General features: G+C 44.8%; 1 protein-coding gene across 1 annotated transcript in view; it reads left to right on the top strand.

Moving 5' to 3' along the window:
• ADAMTS9 (ADAM metallopeptidase with thrombospondin type 1 motif 9) overlaps positions 1-17164 on the top strand; it is a 124142-nt gene that overhangs the window by 16182 nt on the left and 90796 nt on the right. The window contains exons 4-11 of the mRNA XM_034775562.1: positions 5385-5671; positions 7897-7980; positions 8084-8208; positions 8662-8702; positions 8823-8928; positions 11699-11845; positions 13174-13315; positions 14563-14667. Of these exons, the coding sequence (XP_034631453.1) occupies positions 5385-5671; positions 7897-7980; positions 8084-8208; positions 8662-8702; positions 8823-8928; positions 11699-11845; positions 13174-13315; positions 14563-14667 (1037 nt within the window). The remainder of the gene's footprint in view (positions 1-5384; positions 5672-7896; positions 7981-8083; positions 8209-8661; positions 8703-8822; positions 8929-11698; positions 11846-13173; positions 13316-14562; positions 14668-17164) is intronic.

Genomic DNA, 17164 nt, shown 5'->3' with positions numbered 1-17164 from the left:
GGGTCTTTATATCTTTCTGTTGGCTTCGTTTCTTCCTTCCTGTTGCAAGTGAAAATGAATTGTTAGAGTTTAGCTCCATCAAGTACTGTACCGGGTGGTTGCTAAACTGAAGCAATCATTAAAAACAGACATGGCTTAAAATCCAATGTTAGGAAATTGTTAGACTAGTTCTTTGACCACGTTTAAATGAATATCAACTGTTGGAGCTGTACAAAGGATAGCTTCGTTCAGGCTTGAATTATTAATCTAGTGGTGGCTTGGCTTTAAACGCCAGGCACTTGAAAAAACATCTCATCATTGGGACTTGGATTTTATTGTGAATAAGCCAATGTCTTGTTCCTTAAACCCATCTAATTACATCATGTGTAGGTAGGTGCTTTCCAGTCATTTGCGAGGAACTGAGAGATTGCCAAACAAATATTTTGGTTCCTGTTGTCTGTTGATATATCAACGTGGTAGACGAATGCAAAACATCACACTCTTATTATAGCTCAAAATATAAGCGTTTTTCATTGCTTTCCACGTTTTCAGACTAAGTTAAATTTTGCAGTGTTGGCTCCAGGGTATTAGAGAGACAAGATGGGTAAGGTAATATCCCTTTATTGGACCCACACTGTTAATTTATGGTATTCTGAGTGATGTCTGAGTTTTTCACTTCTGCTTAATTAGACTGCAGAATGTAGATCTATTCGAGAGGTACGGATCATTTCTATCCTTTGGTGGCCATCTTAATGGTGACAAGTTAGATATCAACAGCTTTAGACCATATGCACAATTGCTGTTGGGAGTTTTATGCGTGGCTTGAGAGCAGTAGATTGTGGTTAGTGTTTCGTTTCTTTTACAAATTAAAGTGTCCCATTTCTGGCTGGTTAAGATAACAGCTCATTATTCTCAAAGTACATGAGTGGTTTTACATCAGTTGCTGTCATAGAATATCAGGGTTGGAAGGGACCTCAGGAGATCATCTAGTCCAACCCGCTGCTCAAAGCAGGACCAATCTCCAGACAGATTTTTGCCCCAAATGGCCCCTTCAAGGATTGAACTCACAACCCTGGGTTTAGCAGGCCAGCGCTCAAACCACTGAGCTATCCCTCCTCCTGAACGTGCTTAGTTTGTTAGGCCAGGTCTACACTATAAACGTGTATCAGTATAATTACGTTGCTCTAGGGTAGTTTCACTGACCTAACCCCCGATGCAGGCAGCACTATGTGGATGGGAGGACTTCTCCCATCAACATCGCCAACACCTCTTGTGTGGGTGGGTTAGCTATGCCGACGGGAGACACTCTCCTGTTGGCGTAGAAACATCTTCACTAAAGCATTATGGCTGTACAGCTGCAGCACTGTATGTGAAGACAAGCCCTCAGTAACGAGGTTGGAATACCCAGTGTATAAATATGACTGACTGGTGCTTTTCTGGGGCGCCTATAGAGAGAGACATGGAAGGATTAGATGTATATCCGTAAATGTCAATAAACAACGATTTCACCAAACACCCCCCTCCCCCTCGATGACACAATGTTTCCATTGAGAATCGAAATGGACAGATAGGTAAAGCAATAAAAATGCTGCTTGAGAAAGTATGAGAGATTGATTTTAAGGCTATTTACTGTGTGTATTTTGACAATTTGTGTTTGAACTGATACAAAGCTCTAACTTTTTGAATCTCAACCACCTCTCTCTTTAAAGAATTGTCTGACCCCTTGCCCCATAAGCTCCCGCAACTGTGAACATTTAAAATAGATAAAAATAAAACAAATACTTACAACTCATAATTTTGCGCAACTGTGAAAATTTAAATTGATACAAATAAAAAAGCTTTAACATAAGTATTGTTATTTTCCATCCAAATTATAAAAATGAACTCTGCCAACCCTTCCCCACCCTCTCTATAGTCACACAAATACAACTGCCCTACATTCTTAATTCTAAGCTCGCATCTTCGAATAACAAGAGTAAGGCAGCAAGTACCAAACATCCCTATCCCCTTAACTGTAACCCATTGCTGTATTAAAAACAATTACTTAAGAACATAAGAATGGGCCTACTGGGTCAGACTAAGGGTCCATTTAGCCCAGTATCCTGTCGTCCGACAGTGGCCAGTGCCAGGTGCCCCAGAGGGAATGAACAGAACAGGGAATCATCAAGTGATCCATCCCCCATTCGCTTCTTTTCCTTTTTGGATCTAAGAACCTTGCAGAACTTTACCATAGAAATGCTGCAGACCAATAAGGTCCAGCTAACCTGTAAAATTACAGGAAACAATATTGTGAACCAACCCCACATTCAGTCTGCGTTGCACCTGGCAGTGCTGTCTTCTCCCTTCAGGGCTGGGCTTGGCTGGATCCAACTCAGGGGTGGGCAAACTTTTTGGCCGAAGGGCCACATCTGGGAATAGAAATTGTATGGTGGGCCATGAATGCTCACAAAATTAGGGTTGGGGTGCGGGAGGTGGTGAGGACTCTGGTTGGGGGCTTGGGCTCCGGGGTGGGGCCAGAAATGAGGAGTTTGGGTTGCGGGAGGGGGCTGAGGGCTCCAACTAGGGGTGCGGGCTCTGGGGTTGGGCTGGGGATGAGGAGTTTGGGGTGCAGGAGGGTGCTCCGGGCTGGGACCGAGTGGTTTGGAGGCTAGGAGGGCTGGGGCCTGGGGTTGGGGCACAGGGGAGGCTCAGGGGTGAAGGGTGTGAGCGGTGCTTACCTCAAGCGGCTCCCAGAAGCAAGCGGCATGTCCCTTCTCGGCTCCTACGCGGAGGTGTGGCCAGGCGGGTCTGCACGCTGCTCAGTCCACAGGCATCACCCCTGCAGCTCCCATTGGCCAGGGTTCCCGGCCAATGAGAGATGTAAGGGCGGCACTTGGGGTGGGGACAGCGTGCAAAGCGGAGCACCCTGGCTGCCCCTACATGTAGGAGCCAGAGTGGGGCCATGCCATTGCTTCCGGGAGCCATATGAAATGGCCCGTGACCCTGCTCCCCGCCTGGAGCAGGGCAAGCCCCAGACCTACTCTGCAGCGAGAGCTCAAGGGCCGGATTAAAATGGCTGGTGGGCCGGAGCTGGCCCATGGGCCGTAGTTTGCCCACCCCTGCTCCAACCAGTGCTCAACTTGGCTGCTAGTTTTGAATTCACTGTTGATTAGTCAAGAGCTTCCAACTCCTAGCTAAGAGGTATGTGTGTATGTGCAGGAATGTCTGTCCTGATTGCAAACTTCCACACTGGCTTCAGAACCGCTGGAGAGCATGGTTAATAACTTCCTGCACTCCCTCTAGGACAGAGGTTCTCAAACTGGGGGTTGGGACCTCTCAAGGGGTCACGAGGCTATTACATGGGGGGTTGTGAGCTGTCAGCCTTCACCCTAAACCCCAGCTTTGCCTCCAGCATTTATAATGGTGTTAAATATATAAAAAAATTATAAGGGGGGGTCGCACTCAGAGGCTTGCTATGTGAAAGGGATCACCAGTAAAAAAGTTTGAAAACCACTGCTCTAGGATACTCAAATTGCAACTATTTGTTTGCAGTCAGTCAAGCCTGTATACTGCCCCCTAGGCTGGGAATGTTTCCATATCCACTCACAGCAAGTAGAAACAGCTGCTGTAATTACAGCTATAAGATTTTTGGCCCAAAACTAGAAAAGAAAAGGGGATTACATATAGGTATAATTGGCCTGCTTCTGCACTACTTCTTAGCAGATGCAGGTGGCATGTGACCCGGATTCATCACCGAATTTGGTCTTCTAGTTGGATCATTAGCTTCCCTGGCCCGGGCTGAGTACTGACGGGCAGTGCCACATGAACGCTGATCCATCTCCCCCCACTGCCACGAAAGCTTATGCTCCCAATACTTCTGTTAGTCTTAAAGGTGCCACAGGACCCTCTGTTGCTTTTTACAGATTCAGACTAACACGGCTACCCCTCGGATACTTGCCAGCTATATATGAATGCCAGGGGTTTCTCCAGGCTTCCTACTCAAATAGCTGTTATGTGTGGATTGTTAGCTGTCCTAAGGTAGTCCACACCAAACATAAGGAAACATGGCTGGCCTTCCTGTGAGTTATGTATTGGTTGCTGTACGGTAGCAATTCATTTTAGAATGTCGTGTATTGACATGGAGGAGGCAAATTATCCGTTCTCCGTTGAACAGCCATTGGGCCATACGCGTAGCTGGCTGCTGCTATTTATTAACATTTGAAAATCAGGGCTTTGGAAATTATTACTAAAACATCCGAAAAGGAAACGGCACATGTCAAATAGCCAAGAAGTTCCCTATCGCTGAAATCTTGTTTGCACTGTGAGCGTTCCTTTGTTCCCTAATATTCTGCTTCCTGTACCCTTCTCAGTGGGTCAGATAAGGAAATTGGATATTTTTCACCAGCATGATGAAATTAAAGGAAAGCTACAAAGACTGCGAGGTCTGTAGGCCGTTAGATGAACAGGGCTGATTTGGCTTTATGTTACTTAGCAGTACTGAACTGTTTCTCTTGGATGAATCACATTCAATTAGCTACTTCCTCTGATGAGCTGATTAAAACGTAAGTGGCATCAAATACCAGTGATTTTGCTCTTACACTTAAATAATGCTATAATTACGTACTAATCAGATGGTAAATCTTAATTGTACATGTTCCATATGTTTCTTTGCCCATGCACCCTCCTCACTCTGTCATCTTCATATCGGCTTTTAGCATACTTTCCAGGGCTCTTTTTATGTTTTGCCTAATTGAATATCAAAAGCAGTATATGTGAAACTTCCTGTGTTCTATTCTTTAGTCAGTGGCAGCTGTGTTATGAGATGACCTTTACTGTTTCGGTGGCACAGAATAATAAGAGGGGAAAAAAATATTTGAAGCACAGCCATGCTATTGTTACAGGCAGAAATGAATCATATGTAATTGCTTCAGTCTTTGGTTCCAAATCTGGCAGTCCTTATTCCATTCTTCAGTTGTGCCTGAGTAAGAGAGGCAGGATTCAGCCCTTGTTCTCTTATGTGGGTTAATAGCCACGTTGGACACACATGGAATCTGTACGCAAACAGAATAGTTACAATTCCTGGATACAAATAGAACAAAATTAGCTGATGTTTTTAGTATGAAATTCTTCCTACATACAGGATTACTCTGGTCCTGGTCCAGCAATGCATTTAAACACGTCTAGCTTTAAGCATCATTGTCTTCAATGGGACTACTCATGTCTTTAAAGCTAAGAACATGTTTAAGTGCTTTGCTAAACTGCGGCTTTCCATGCAATCCTTGTTTTGCATGGCTACTTAGAACAAATCTAAATGAGTGTAGGAGACAGGCTACTAGCTGTTGTATGAACTGAAGTGTGTTCCTAACATGAAAAACGTGTGGTTTTGAATGCATTCAATCAGGAATCCATCTTTTTTTAAACCATAGGGCATGAAAATAGTCACAAGAAGAGCAAGAGGAAAAACCGGAGAAGACAATGGCAAGAAAGTAGTCTGTTCTCGGACGTGGAGGTATTAAAACATAGCATGGCAGGAAATCAATTTTCTACAGATAACAACAAGACTGAGAACACAAGTGATGACAAGACGCACCGAAGGACAAAGCGATTTCTCTCCTACCCTCGATTTGTGGAAGTCATGGTGGTGGCAGACAGCAGAATGGTTGCCTACCATGGAGCTAATCTGCAACACTATATCTTAACATTAATGTCAATAGTAAGTATCAAAATAGAGGAAGAATTTCCCCCTTGGATTTTACTCGCCCCATCCTAAGAGGCTGCGATACTCATAGCTTGTGTACATCAAGTACTGTACTAAAGTCAGGATTAGGTAAAGATGGAATGTGGCTCAGATCAACAAAACTTCAGCCATGTCCTCCCTCAATATAGAAAATGTTGGAACCCACAAGAGACTCTTCCAGTCCTGTTGGATGGGTTCTTCCATCCCTGGCTCCACCACACAAATTAACTATTCCTGTGGTTCGTTCCTTCAGTTCCCCAAGTCTCCAGCAGTAGGGTTGCCACAGGCTAGCGCTGCTGTCCTTGGGATCTAGTCTCCTTCCCACTCAGGCCCGTGTGATGTACAAGCTGAATGGGAATCTTGCCGCATGTGGCTTCCGAGCGTACACAATCATGAGGGTGGATCCCCTCCCCCTTTCCTACATGCTGGGATTTAGAGGTTGAGTTGTTACCCACTTTTCTTTGCTGCTTAAAGCTCATGAAGAGTAGTAGTATCAGTTGACTTTCCATGATGGTAGTAGGAGTCCCAGCGGCAACTCTTGCTTGTGTGCAGTGGTAGGGTGGTTTTGCTGGCATCTTCCTTAGCGTCCTCACCCCATTCAAGAGCAGGTGTAACGCTGACAGACCCCGGTCGTCAGCGGGCGGGATCGAACCTGGGACCTCTGGAGTTTAGTGCATGAGCCTCTATCACATGAGCTAAAAGCCAACTGGCTGTTAGCTAAGGCTGTAGAGCAAACTCATTAGTCTCTCTCTCTCTCTCTAAGTGGTCTTGGTGCCACTAGATGGGACAGAGCACCACCCCCAGAAGGTGGGTTACGCAGGCTTAATGGTTCCAAATGCCACTGGATCTTTGTGCTAAGCTCACTGATCAGCTCTGAGCTTTCTGTGCCTGCCGAGCGCCGATCTCTACCCTCAGCACTGAAGCAGACAGCCATGTGAGCTGATGCTATGGGGGCAGATTCTGGATCACAGAACTCCACGTTCCCTAAATCAGATGCGATCTCTGAACTCAGAGTCCAGATCCTGGGGCTCAAAAGACACTACCACTATCTGTCATTAGAGGAGATTAGGTCAGTGTTTAGTTAGTGCCCTTGTTTCTCAGAACAAAGGCTTTTTTCCCAGCATAGCAACAGCTTTCCTCTTGCTGCCTAATGTTCAGTGACTCTCTTCTTTGGTGCATGGGACACCGAACAGCCTGGAAATGCATTTTGATATTCACTTGGATAATTTATGCTCTGCTTTCCAGAGATGAGCTGTCCAAAAAAAAAAAAAAAAGTTAAGTTCCCTGAAAGCCTCACAGACAGAGGTATAGAAAATAGAATGTTGTTAGAAAGGTCCCTTGAGAAGGGCGATATGATCCTCTAGATGACTATACCAAAAGCTGCAGTTATTTTGGATGCAGATCTCCCATTTGTTTGAAAACGCTAGTAAATATCTGACGGGAAACATTCCTGGACCAGCCCTCAGCAATGACTAGATGATCTGTTTGGATTTTTTCCATCTTTGATTTCTGTGGGTCAAATTGCACTCTCAGATTACCTCCCATAACCCTGCCCCCGCCCCCCTCCCAATGATATCCATGGAAAAGTAGAGTATAAACCAGATAAACACGCACTTAAGAGTAAGGCTTATCAAAATTTGTACAAAGGTTATCTGGTGAAAATCTCTGCACACCCTCCCGATCGCCACCCAAAATGTACAAACTTCATAAAGTATTATCTACTGGAAGAGAATGGCCAAGATCATCAAGTGTGACTAGTGATTTTGCGTGTCGAATTTGAGACTTATTTAGAAGGGCTGGATTTTCAGAGGGCAGGCACTCAATGTTTAAGCCATCTTGAGTTGGGCACCCCAGAAATTGAAGCATTTGAAATCACTAGTCACTTTTGAAAATCTTAGCTAGTGATAGTTGCACTATCTGAGGGTAGCATGTGGGTGATAATATATGTGCGCAGAACTGAAAGATTTTGGGATTCTGGCACCCACGGTTTTCCTTTTCATTTTAAAACAACGCTCAAGGTGTGATGCTAAATCTCTCAAGGTTTTGCACTGAGATGATGATCATGACCAGATTATTAGCTAAAATTCTACTACAAAACCCATTCCACGCTCCGCTCATTCAGAGAACAGAAGATAAATTTGTGTTGTTTTAATTCTTTGTTTGAAGCTGGCAATAACTCTGAACATTTCTCTCTGATGCAGGTAGCGTCTATCTATAAAGACCCAAGTATTGGAAATTTAATTAATATTGTTATTGTGAAATTAGTCGTGATACATAATGAACAGGTAATGAAAGTCTTTTTTTCTTCTTTGTGTTTGCCACAGGGAGTGGGCACTGAGATAAATAACTAAAATACACATTTTTGTATATATATTTTTTTATGGCTAGGATGGTCCTTCAATATCTTATAATGCCCAGACAACATTAAAAAACTTTTGCCAATGGCAGCATTCCCAGAACCACCCTGAAGAAAACAATCTACCCAAACATGATACTGCTGTACTTGTTACCAGGTATATTAAGTTTTCTCATTAATAATGTAACCATTTGAGTATCACAGTTGAAAGTGATTGATTTATAATGCATGTGATCATCAGAAATAATTCATTTGGGGTAGCCCAGTAATGACCACAAGTGTTTGGATTGCAACTGTGGAAGTAGTGTAGCAATGAAAAGAAGTATGGTAAATATTTATCCCTCTGTTAAATGCATCTTTGATTGATTGTAGTATCCAGGACCTGCTCCTAATGCCAGTGAAGGAAATTGGTAAAACTCTAATTGACTTAAATAGGCAGTTGAATCAGACCTCTTTGTTCACTGACAGCTTGTGTGACAAAACCAGCTTGAGAATGTCAGCTGGAGAACCAAGAATTGCTTTTGAATGATTTTTTTATTTTATTTTTGCATTTGTACTGTAACTTGCGTGTACATGAAAATTAAAAGCGTCAAGTCTGTTCTGCTTTCAGACAGGATATTTGTAGAGCTCACGACAAATGTGATACCTTAGGTAAGCTTAATCTATTTTTGTTTTACTCCTTTGAGGTGACAATGTTAATATGTGCTTAACTCTCTGAGCAATATTTCTTTTTTTATCGTAAACCTTTTTGTTCTGCCCTTGCCTTTCTAGGTCTGGCTGAACTGGGCACGGTTTGTGATCCGTACAGAAGCTGTTCAATTAGCGAAGATAACGGACTAAGTACTGCTTTTACCATCGCGCATGAACTTGGCCACGTGTATGTTTTTATGTAAATAAGTTTACGTTTAAATAGCCACAGATCTATGCTAAATGGAATTGATGCACAGCTGAGCCTAAGAAATGAGCGTACTCGGGTAGGAGGTGCAAGGACAAGGAGGTGAAACAGCAGGCAGCATCTGGAAGGCGGCTGACGATGCTCCATTGCATCCAGTGGTAGCAGCATGGAGTGGCAAAGAGAAGGCCCAGCCCAGGGGGAGCACAGAATGGGTGGGAGGGTGTGTCAGAGAGAGTCATAGGTGCCAACTCTGTGGGTGCTCTGGGGCTGGTGCACCCACGGGGAAAAATTGGTGGGTGCTCTTCACCCACCGGCAGCTTCCCTTCCCTTCCCGCCCCCCCCCCCCCAGCTCACCTCTGCCTCCGCCACCTCCCCTGAGCATGCTGCCATGTCCTGCTCAGCGAGGGGGGAGGAGAAGAAACACGGCGCACTCGGGGAAGAGGCGGGGCTGGGACGGGGGATTGGGGAGGGGTCCAATAGGGGCAGGGAGGGCCCAGAATTGGGGCGGGGGAAGGCGTGAGCACCCACCGGCGCCAAGGAAAGTTGGCGCCTGTGGAGAGAATCCCTAGCTGTGGGCAGCAGTTGAGTAGGGGAGAAAAGGATGCTGCCCTTCCCATCCCCCTGCCTAAATCAAACGAACACATATCCCCTCCTGCACTGTTGTTTCCTATCAGGCCTAGCTCGCCTCTAAAGGTAGAGGGAGGGAGTCCGTAGGGTGTCTCCAAGCAGATCCAAGTTCTTGACGGGCTATGGAGCTGGCATATTTTAGGGTGTAGTGCATCCGCTGCTCACCTTGCACGCACCCACACTCGTCACGAGGCCGCGATGATGGAAGAGTTAAGAGTAAACATGGGCAAACCTCTCCTCTTCTGCTCCCTAGCCTCAGGGCCCCTGCCACTGTGCGTTTCTCAGAACAGACCCTACCCTGGCGGGTAACTTTACTGAAGTCCATGGAGTAGTTACGCCAGAGGATGAACTTAGCTTAGTGTGATTGGCATTCGACTGAGACAGCTTCCACCAAGGCAGTGCATGTGAGGATAAGCATGACCATCTATGAACCTAGGATTCCCAATGCCCCCACATCCAGTTGAGCCCCCAGTTGATCGTTGAAGGTAGGGACGAAAAAGATGAGCTTAGATCACGTAGTCCTTTGTCTTGCAAGTGCAGGATGTTTCATCTATCTGATGGCTACATCACCAATTAAAATAATATACTGGGTTTTAGATTAGAGACGTCAGAGGTGGGATTGGTGAGTTCTAATGAACAGCTCATTCTCTGCTTAAAACGTTTTTCATTTGGGCAGTGTATATTTAAGTGCAGTTGTATTTTTTTAATTTGATATCCTGACGAAAATCCCCATGGTTTGGCCTTCCCCCCCCCCCCCCCTTTTGGCTCACTGGACGAAATCTGAACGGAAATAGAAACTCATCAGCCTTCAAATTTCGGATCACATCAAGTCATTTCCCCTCTTCCACTTCAAATAGCAAAGCAGCTTAAAATGTTCTGTCTTGGTGACATTTTTGCAGCATTCTTCAATTGAGCGTGTGCTGCAAATCTCACATGGGTTTATGTTGATATTGATTCTTGATGGCATTCTGTAAACCTACCAGATAAAATATAAGTTCATCCCTGGTGTGACTCCATTTAGGCAACTACATCAGGGACAAACTTGGCCCTAGATGTCTAAAACTACAGTTCAGTTTCATTAGAAACTTTTTGCTACTAGGGTATTGAACTCTCGGGGCTTAACTATACTAGGGACTTTTTACAAAAAATTTTTTAGGGGGGGGGGGGATAGCTCAGTGGTTTGAGCATTGGCCTACTAAACCCAGGGTTGTGAGTTCAATTCTTGAGGGGGCCGCTTAGGGATGTGGGGCAAAAATCTGTCTGGGGATTGGTCCTGCTTTGAGCAGGGGGTTGGACTAGATGACCTCCTGAGGTCCCTTCCGACCCTGATAGTCTATGATTCTATGACTTCAGCCATCTGTGGCTTGCAGACCCCTAGAATAGACAAGCAACACTGCTGTAAAAACACAATTTGCATCAGAGCCGTTTACTCTACTAGGAACTGGGGTATTCTGCCCTGGTACAAATCGTGATTTGTGTTAGCTGTGTCTCTCTGCACTAGGGGTTTTCACTGGTGCAGCCGTGCTGGTGACTGGCCGCCAATAGCCATTTCCAATACAGACAGTGCCCCAGTGTAAGTCCAAAATGATGCCCATATTTCACAACTTCAGCACAGCTTGCAAAAGGCTGGGATTTACAAAGGAGTCAAAGAGGGTCAAGTGCCAAACTCTTATCCACTTTCAAATTCCCAGCCAAAGTCTTTGACAATTTGGATTGGCTGGGGAAAACTTGTCACTTGCATAACATTGGGCCCAATCCTGTGAGGTCCAGAATACCTGCAGAATCATGGCTACAAGTAGCAAGAAAGAAACTGCATCTGAATTTTACCCAAAGTGTCTGGCTTGCGAATACCTCGAGTACACACAATGCCACTTAGAGTTCTGATGTTGAAAGGTTTTGTGTACTCTGACTGCAAATGGCTACAAACCCCAAGAATCCAATAATGTTCCAAAGCAGTTACTGTGTATTGGTTATTCCAAATATTTTGGCTAATTTTATTTGTACCTGTAATATTGACCAGCAGTTTCAAAATGAAACAAAATGTTTTATACACCCTATTTCTGCTGGAGTACGGTATACGTGGTCTTTAACGTGCACTTCATTAGACTTGTTTTATTTTTTGTAGATTTAACATGCCACATGATGACAATAATAAGTGCAAAGAAGATGGAGGGAAAAATCAACAACATGTCATGGCGCCAACACTGAACTTCTACACCAACCCCTGGATGTGGTCAAAATGTAGTAGGAAATACATTACTGAGTTTCTAGAGTAAGACACTATATATGTGGCGGTGTTGTTATATATACAGCGTCCCTCAAAGAGCTGCTTTGTTACACTGAAGGCAAAGTGTGCATCATTTGGAAAGGAGCTGAAGTGGGGTGGGGTGTGTGCGTATGTGTGTGTGTGTCCCGTTTACATAGTGCAGAAATGCACCTTCTGAGTTTCAGTCCCTGCCAGTTCGGTCTCATGATTAGCTGGCAAGGAATTGTTTCTCTATGGGGAAGGCTAAGTCTTGGCCCCCCAGGAAATCACTTTTCAGGAACTCGTCATCTCTGCTAAACCTGAGCAGCAGTTTCCCAAGCCTTGTGACCCAGATACCGAGTTGTATGTTAGGAGCACTTGGTACAGCTAGCAAGGCAGTTGCTAAAATCCATGAAATCTACCTCTGCGGGCTTTGGAGCTGACCTGGAACCAACCTGGACCCTGGAATAAATTAGAGAGGCCCTGAGGTTGCTCTGGTTTACACTGACTGCCCATTCTAGCATCTGAGAATGACCAGGATGAAGGGGGGAAAGGGGGGCTTGGCCATGCATGCTTTCCTCTGGCCATACTCCCTATGTGGGCAGCTGGGAAGGGTTAGTATAGCAGCTGCACCTCTTTAGGATCCCCCTATGCAGAAGGAGCCCTCTGATAGCTTACTTAAGTAGCTCTGAGGCCACGTCAACCTCTTGGAATGACACAAAGTTGCCCTAACGTGGCCCAGGATCTGTGCCCATGATGTCTGCCGAAAGTTCGGAGTTCTTCTGAAGTACAGTGAAGAGTTTTGTGTGAACATGTCCTAGGCCTGCCCTCTTCTCCCATTGGTTTGGTGGGAGCAGGTGAAGGCCCAATGTTGTGTATAGTCAGATCTGAGAGCTTGTATCCCTCGAGGTGGCTCTTACACTGTTTGTGTAGTGGGAATAGTCAATATTTCCTCTTTCAGTTTGCACTCACTCTTGGTACCCAAAGCAATGTGCTGTATTTCTCAGTAGCTGACGTAGTGTATGTTAAATATGACAACCCAATAACAAGGGAGAAAGGATGGACTTGTGGGTTAAGGCCCAGGCTGGGAGGAAGGCAATCTGGTGTGTTTTTTTCACAGTTCTGTTTATAAACCAGGACCTGGGGCACACCATGTAAGCAGGGTATGCCCCAGAGCAGCCCCATGTGTAAAATGGGTGACAGTCATCTTTCAGTACGGTGCAGGAGTCTTTGGGGTTTAATTTGTTAACCTTCATGTGGCACACAGATACTGCATTGATAAATACATTAAAAAGAGATGGGCTCTGGTCTGACAAAGCCCTATTTAACCTTGTTGTTCTTCTGTTTTATTGAAGCACCGGTTATGGGGAGTGTTTACTAGATGAGCCTGTATCAAGGACTTACACTTTGCCTCAGCAACTCCCAGGAGTAATTTATGATGTTAATAAACAATGTGAGTTAATTTTTGGACCAGGCTCTCAAGTCTGCCCCTACATGGTAAGTACTCTTCCACCTCTTCGTTCTGCTCGCAACATGCGATAGGAATAAAGCATTGCTGGGTTAGTCCCATGACCATATAGTTTGGTACCCAGGTTGTTCATTTTTGTCAGTGGCAAAAGGCGTCGCCATAACAACCGCTACCGTAGGCCATCGGCAGGGTTTGACTCCAGGGCCTCTGTCTCTGAAGCACAAATCTCTACCACTTTCGCTAAAGGATCACACCCGTGATCTTCAGGAGTGACTAGCGATTTTGAGAGCCTCAGTCTGGAGGGGTCCCACTTGGGACACTGGAAAGAGGCTTGATTTTCAGATGGTGGGTGCTCATCACTTCCAAGTTATATCAAGTTGGGCACCTAGACATGGAGGCACCCCAAAATAATGAGTCCCTTTGGAAAATCCAGGCCCCAGATGACTAGCTGGGAGCTATAAAATGCAACTGTCCTCTGTGGACCAGCCACAGAGAGGCTATTTAACATATGACTGCCCTGGAGAGAGAAGCCCTCTGACCGCCAAACAGAAGTATCACACAATAGTCCTCACTCTGCCCTGCAGCATGCCTCACTTCTGTTCTACTGAGCACCTTTGAAAGGCAAAAACTTTGTCTCCTGCTGTTTGCTGAGACTCCCCACACAGGTGCCAATTAGTGCCAATTCCAGTGGCTATTTTTGTGTTCCATTTCACATAGACTACTAAAATGCTACCAGAGGGGAACAGCTTATGATCACCACTATCTTAGGTGAGATTTCTGAATGGCCAGTTTACAGCTTGCTGACTAGGCCGCCTTTAACAATAAGCCATAGTGGTTTCAAGCACTTTTCTGGTGTACCAAAGTCTCCCCGTACAGTTCGATTGGAACTGGTGGCAGGAGGGGGGGCGGGGGGGGGGGATTTTCATGATCATGGTCCCAATACGCACACATGCAGCCCATGTTTTGTCAAAATCGCCTGTGGACAGAAATTTTCTAATCCGCTCTGCTGGTAGCTTGATTTTAGGTGGGCTCCACACAGGTGAAGAAGTTTGCCCACACTCATCCAGGTTCGGGACTGATCTATCTTAGAGCTGAAAGGCTCCATGTCCCCATAGCTATTCAGTCCTCCCCGCCACACCCGGCCCTGTTTTATATTGCACACATTCATTGTGTAAGTGATGGCAAATCTATTGTGAAATGTCCTGTGATAAACAGTGTGCATCACACTCGAGCCGGACATTACTTAATACTATGATCATTTAAATAAATGAAGCAGATGCAGTGCAGACGCCTCTGGTGCATCAGCATTGATGGAGCTCACAAAGGATGTCGTACTCAACACACACCTTGGGCTGATGGGACAGAGTGTGAACCCGGAAAGGTTCGTAATACCTGATGTTTCACCCCCTTGTAGATAAAAATGGTGTTAAAAGGCTCATACTGTATATATCAATCAAAAGTCTTTTTTTCCCCCTGAAGTTCAGTTGTATGGAGTGAAATTTACAACTGAAATTCACCCCAGGCTAATTCTATATAGCTTTGATGGTGGCACAATGTAATCATGCTGGCTTGTGATGGAGGAGGTAATGTGTTCTGTTCCTTGTCAGTGCTGATGGTGTATGATGTCAAAATGATAGTGTCTCTCTAACTTGGAATTAATGTAGTAATCTATCATCTGCAAATGCTCTAAATTGTTCCTTATATAATCTCCTGTTTGCCATTATTGTGTTTTTGAAATGTATTCTACTTTTCGAAAAGCTAATTGTACTTCATGGAATTACTTGAGCAACCTCTGGGAGCTTTTCCTGTCCCATTCATTGGAAGTTAAATATATGCAGTTGGTAATTAGTATGTTTAAAATTGGCTCCTTGCTTGGACAACTTCAGAGTAGAATACAGAGCTGGTCAAAATGTTTCATTTGAAACTTTCTTTAACAATTTTTTTGATCAGAAAGGGAAATGTCTGTGGGAAATGTCTGATTTCAACAAAATGTTTCACTTTGTGGTCTCAATTTTTCAGTGTTCATATGTCAAAAATTGGAGGGGCGGAGGGGATAGTTTATGGGATTTTAGTTTTTCCAGGAGAACCCAACCATTTTGAAGAAAATTTTCAACCAAAACTTTTTAGCTTTTATCAGAATTTTTTGTAAGAACAAAAAACATTTCCCAAGCCGCTGTATGCTTGATGGTTTTCAAGGACTTGTGTCTTAAAAATTTACATTTGTAACACGCTGGGTAACCATTAATAGTTATAGCTGTCATTGCCTTGGAAGACTTGCTGTCCCTAATACTGTCTAATACAGGGATCGGCAACCTTTGTCATGCGGCCTGTCAGGGAAAGCCCCTGGCATTTGTTTACCTGCAGCCTCCACAAGTTCGACCGATTGAGCTCCCACTGGCCATGATTCGCCGTTCCAGGCCAATGGCGGCTGTGGGAAGCGGCTTTGGCCAAGGGACGTGCTGGCCGCCACTTCCCGCAGCCCCCATTATCCTGGAGCAGCGAACTGCAGCCAACAGGAGCTGTGATTGGCTGAACCTGCGGATGCCGGAGGTAAACAAACCGGCCCGGCCCACCAGGGGCTTTCCCTGATGGGCCGCTGGCCAAAGGTTGCCAGTCTCTGGTCTTAATACATACAGTCTTTTAAATGCATTTTAATTAAAATGTATTTAGGCTATATTTGACTCATATACTTTCATAAAAGAAATAGATTATTAAATTTTTCTGCATTTCTGAAACCTTTCTAGTCAACGTGTTTTGCTAAGTGATGATTCAAGTCAATGGGCATAATATATCGTTTTACTTTTCTTTCTGATGAACAAGCACAGGCACAGAAATTGTACATCTTCTCATGCATCCACGCAGGGGACTGTGTCATGGGAATAACCTTGAAATTCCCATTTTTATACTGCTCTTTGGATCTGTGTGGCAGTGGGCTCAGTCTACCGCTCTAACTAATTTTCATCACTTTTCCCTGAGGTTCCCCCTTGGTCAGAGAGTCGGCCTAAGGCCTGTGCATCATTGTGGTCAGTTTGAACCCGATTTTGAGGACCTAAGTGGAACTTCAGGGATGCGTAAACCTTGTGGTGGCCCACTGCATAAGGGTGAATTTCACCCTTTAAAAGGCATACGGGCTTGATCTTGAAAAAAACTATTCAGTGTACTTCCTATCCCAAATGAGTCATTTTTCAGCGACTTCATTCGGTATTGGTCACAATATAAGACTAACAGATAATGTCTTACTACTCTGTGTGTATAAGAGATGCTACTGTGTGCATTTGTATTGCACTGTAGTAAATAAAGAAGATGTATTACACTCAGACGTGGTAAGAATTAATGACCGGTAAATTTAAAGTTAAAGCAACAAGCTATCTCCCACTGACTTCAATGGGACTGCTCTAGGGTGACCACACAGCAAATGTGAAAAATCAGGACAAGGGGTGGGGGGTAATAAGAGCCTATATAAGAAAAAGACCCCAAAATCAGGACTGTCCCTATAAAATCAGGACATCTGGTCACCCTAGACTGCTCAAAGTGGGTGGGCGGGCAGGAGCACTAATCCCAATAGTAACTATTTTCGTGGTCAGTCCTGGTAAAAATAGTGAGAAATCACAAGTCCCACAATGCAGAATCTGGAAGTAGCCCAGTCATACGAAGGTGAGCAGGGAGAAAGGCATCTAAGTACCTTTGTAGATCTGGGCCTAAGTCCCAGTTTTAGGCTTCACTGCAATCCACAAAACTCCTGTAGGCACCTCAACTTACTTGCATCCAAGTATTTAGGGTAGAACTTCCCTGGGCCCCAAAGTTTCTGTCGCTGATCATGCACATGGCTGCTTCTCTCCAGGCGCCTGGATGGATGCCGATTTTCCGCCCAAGTCCCA

The sequence above is a fragment of the Trachemys scripta genome, chromosome 7 (genome assembly GCF_013100865.1).
Source record: "Trachemys scripta elegans isolate TJP31775 chromosome 7, CAS_Tse_1.0, whole genome shotgun sequence".
NCBI lineage: Eukaryota > Metazoa > Chordata > Testudines > Emydidae > Trachemys > Trachemys scripta.
The sequence above is the reverse complement of the archived record's forward strand: the minus strand, read 5'-3'. Positions and strand labels throughout refer to the sequence as shown.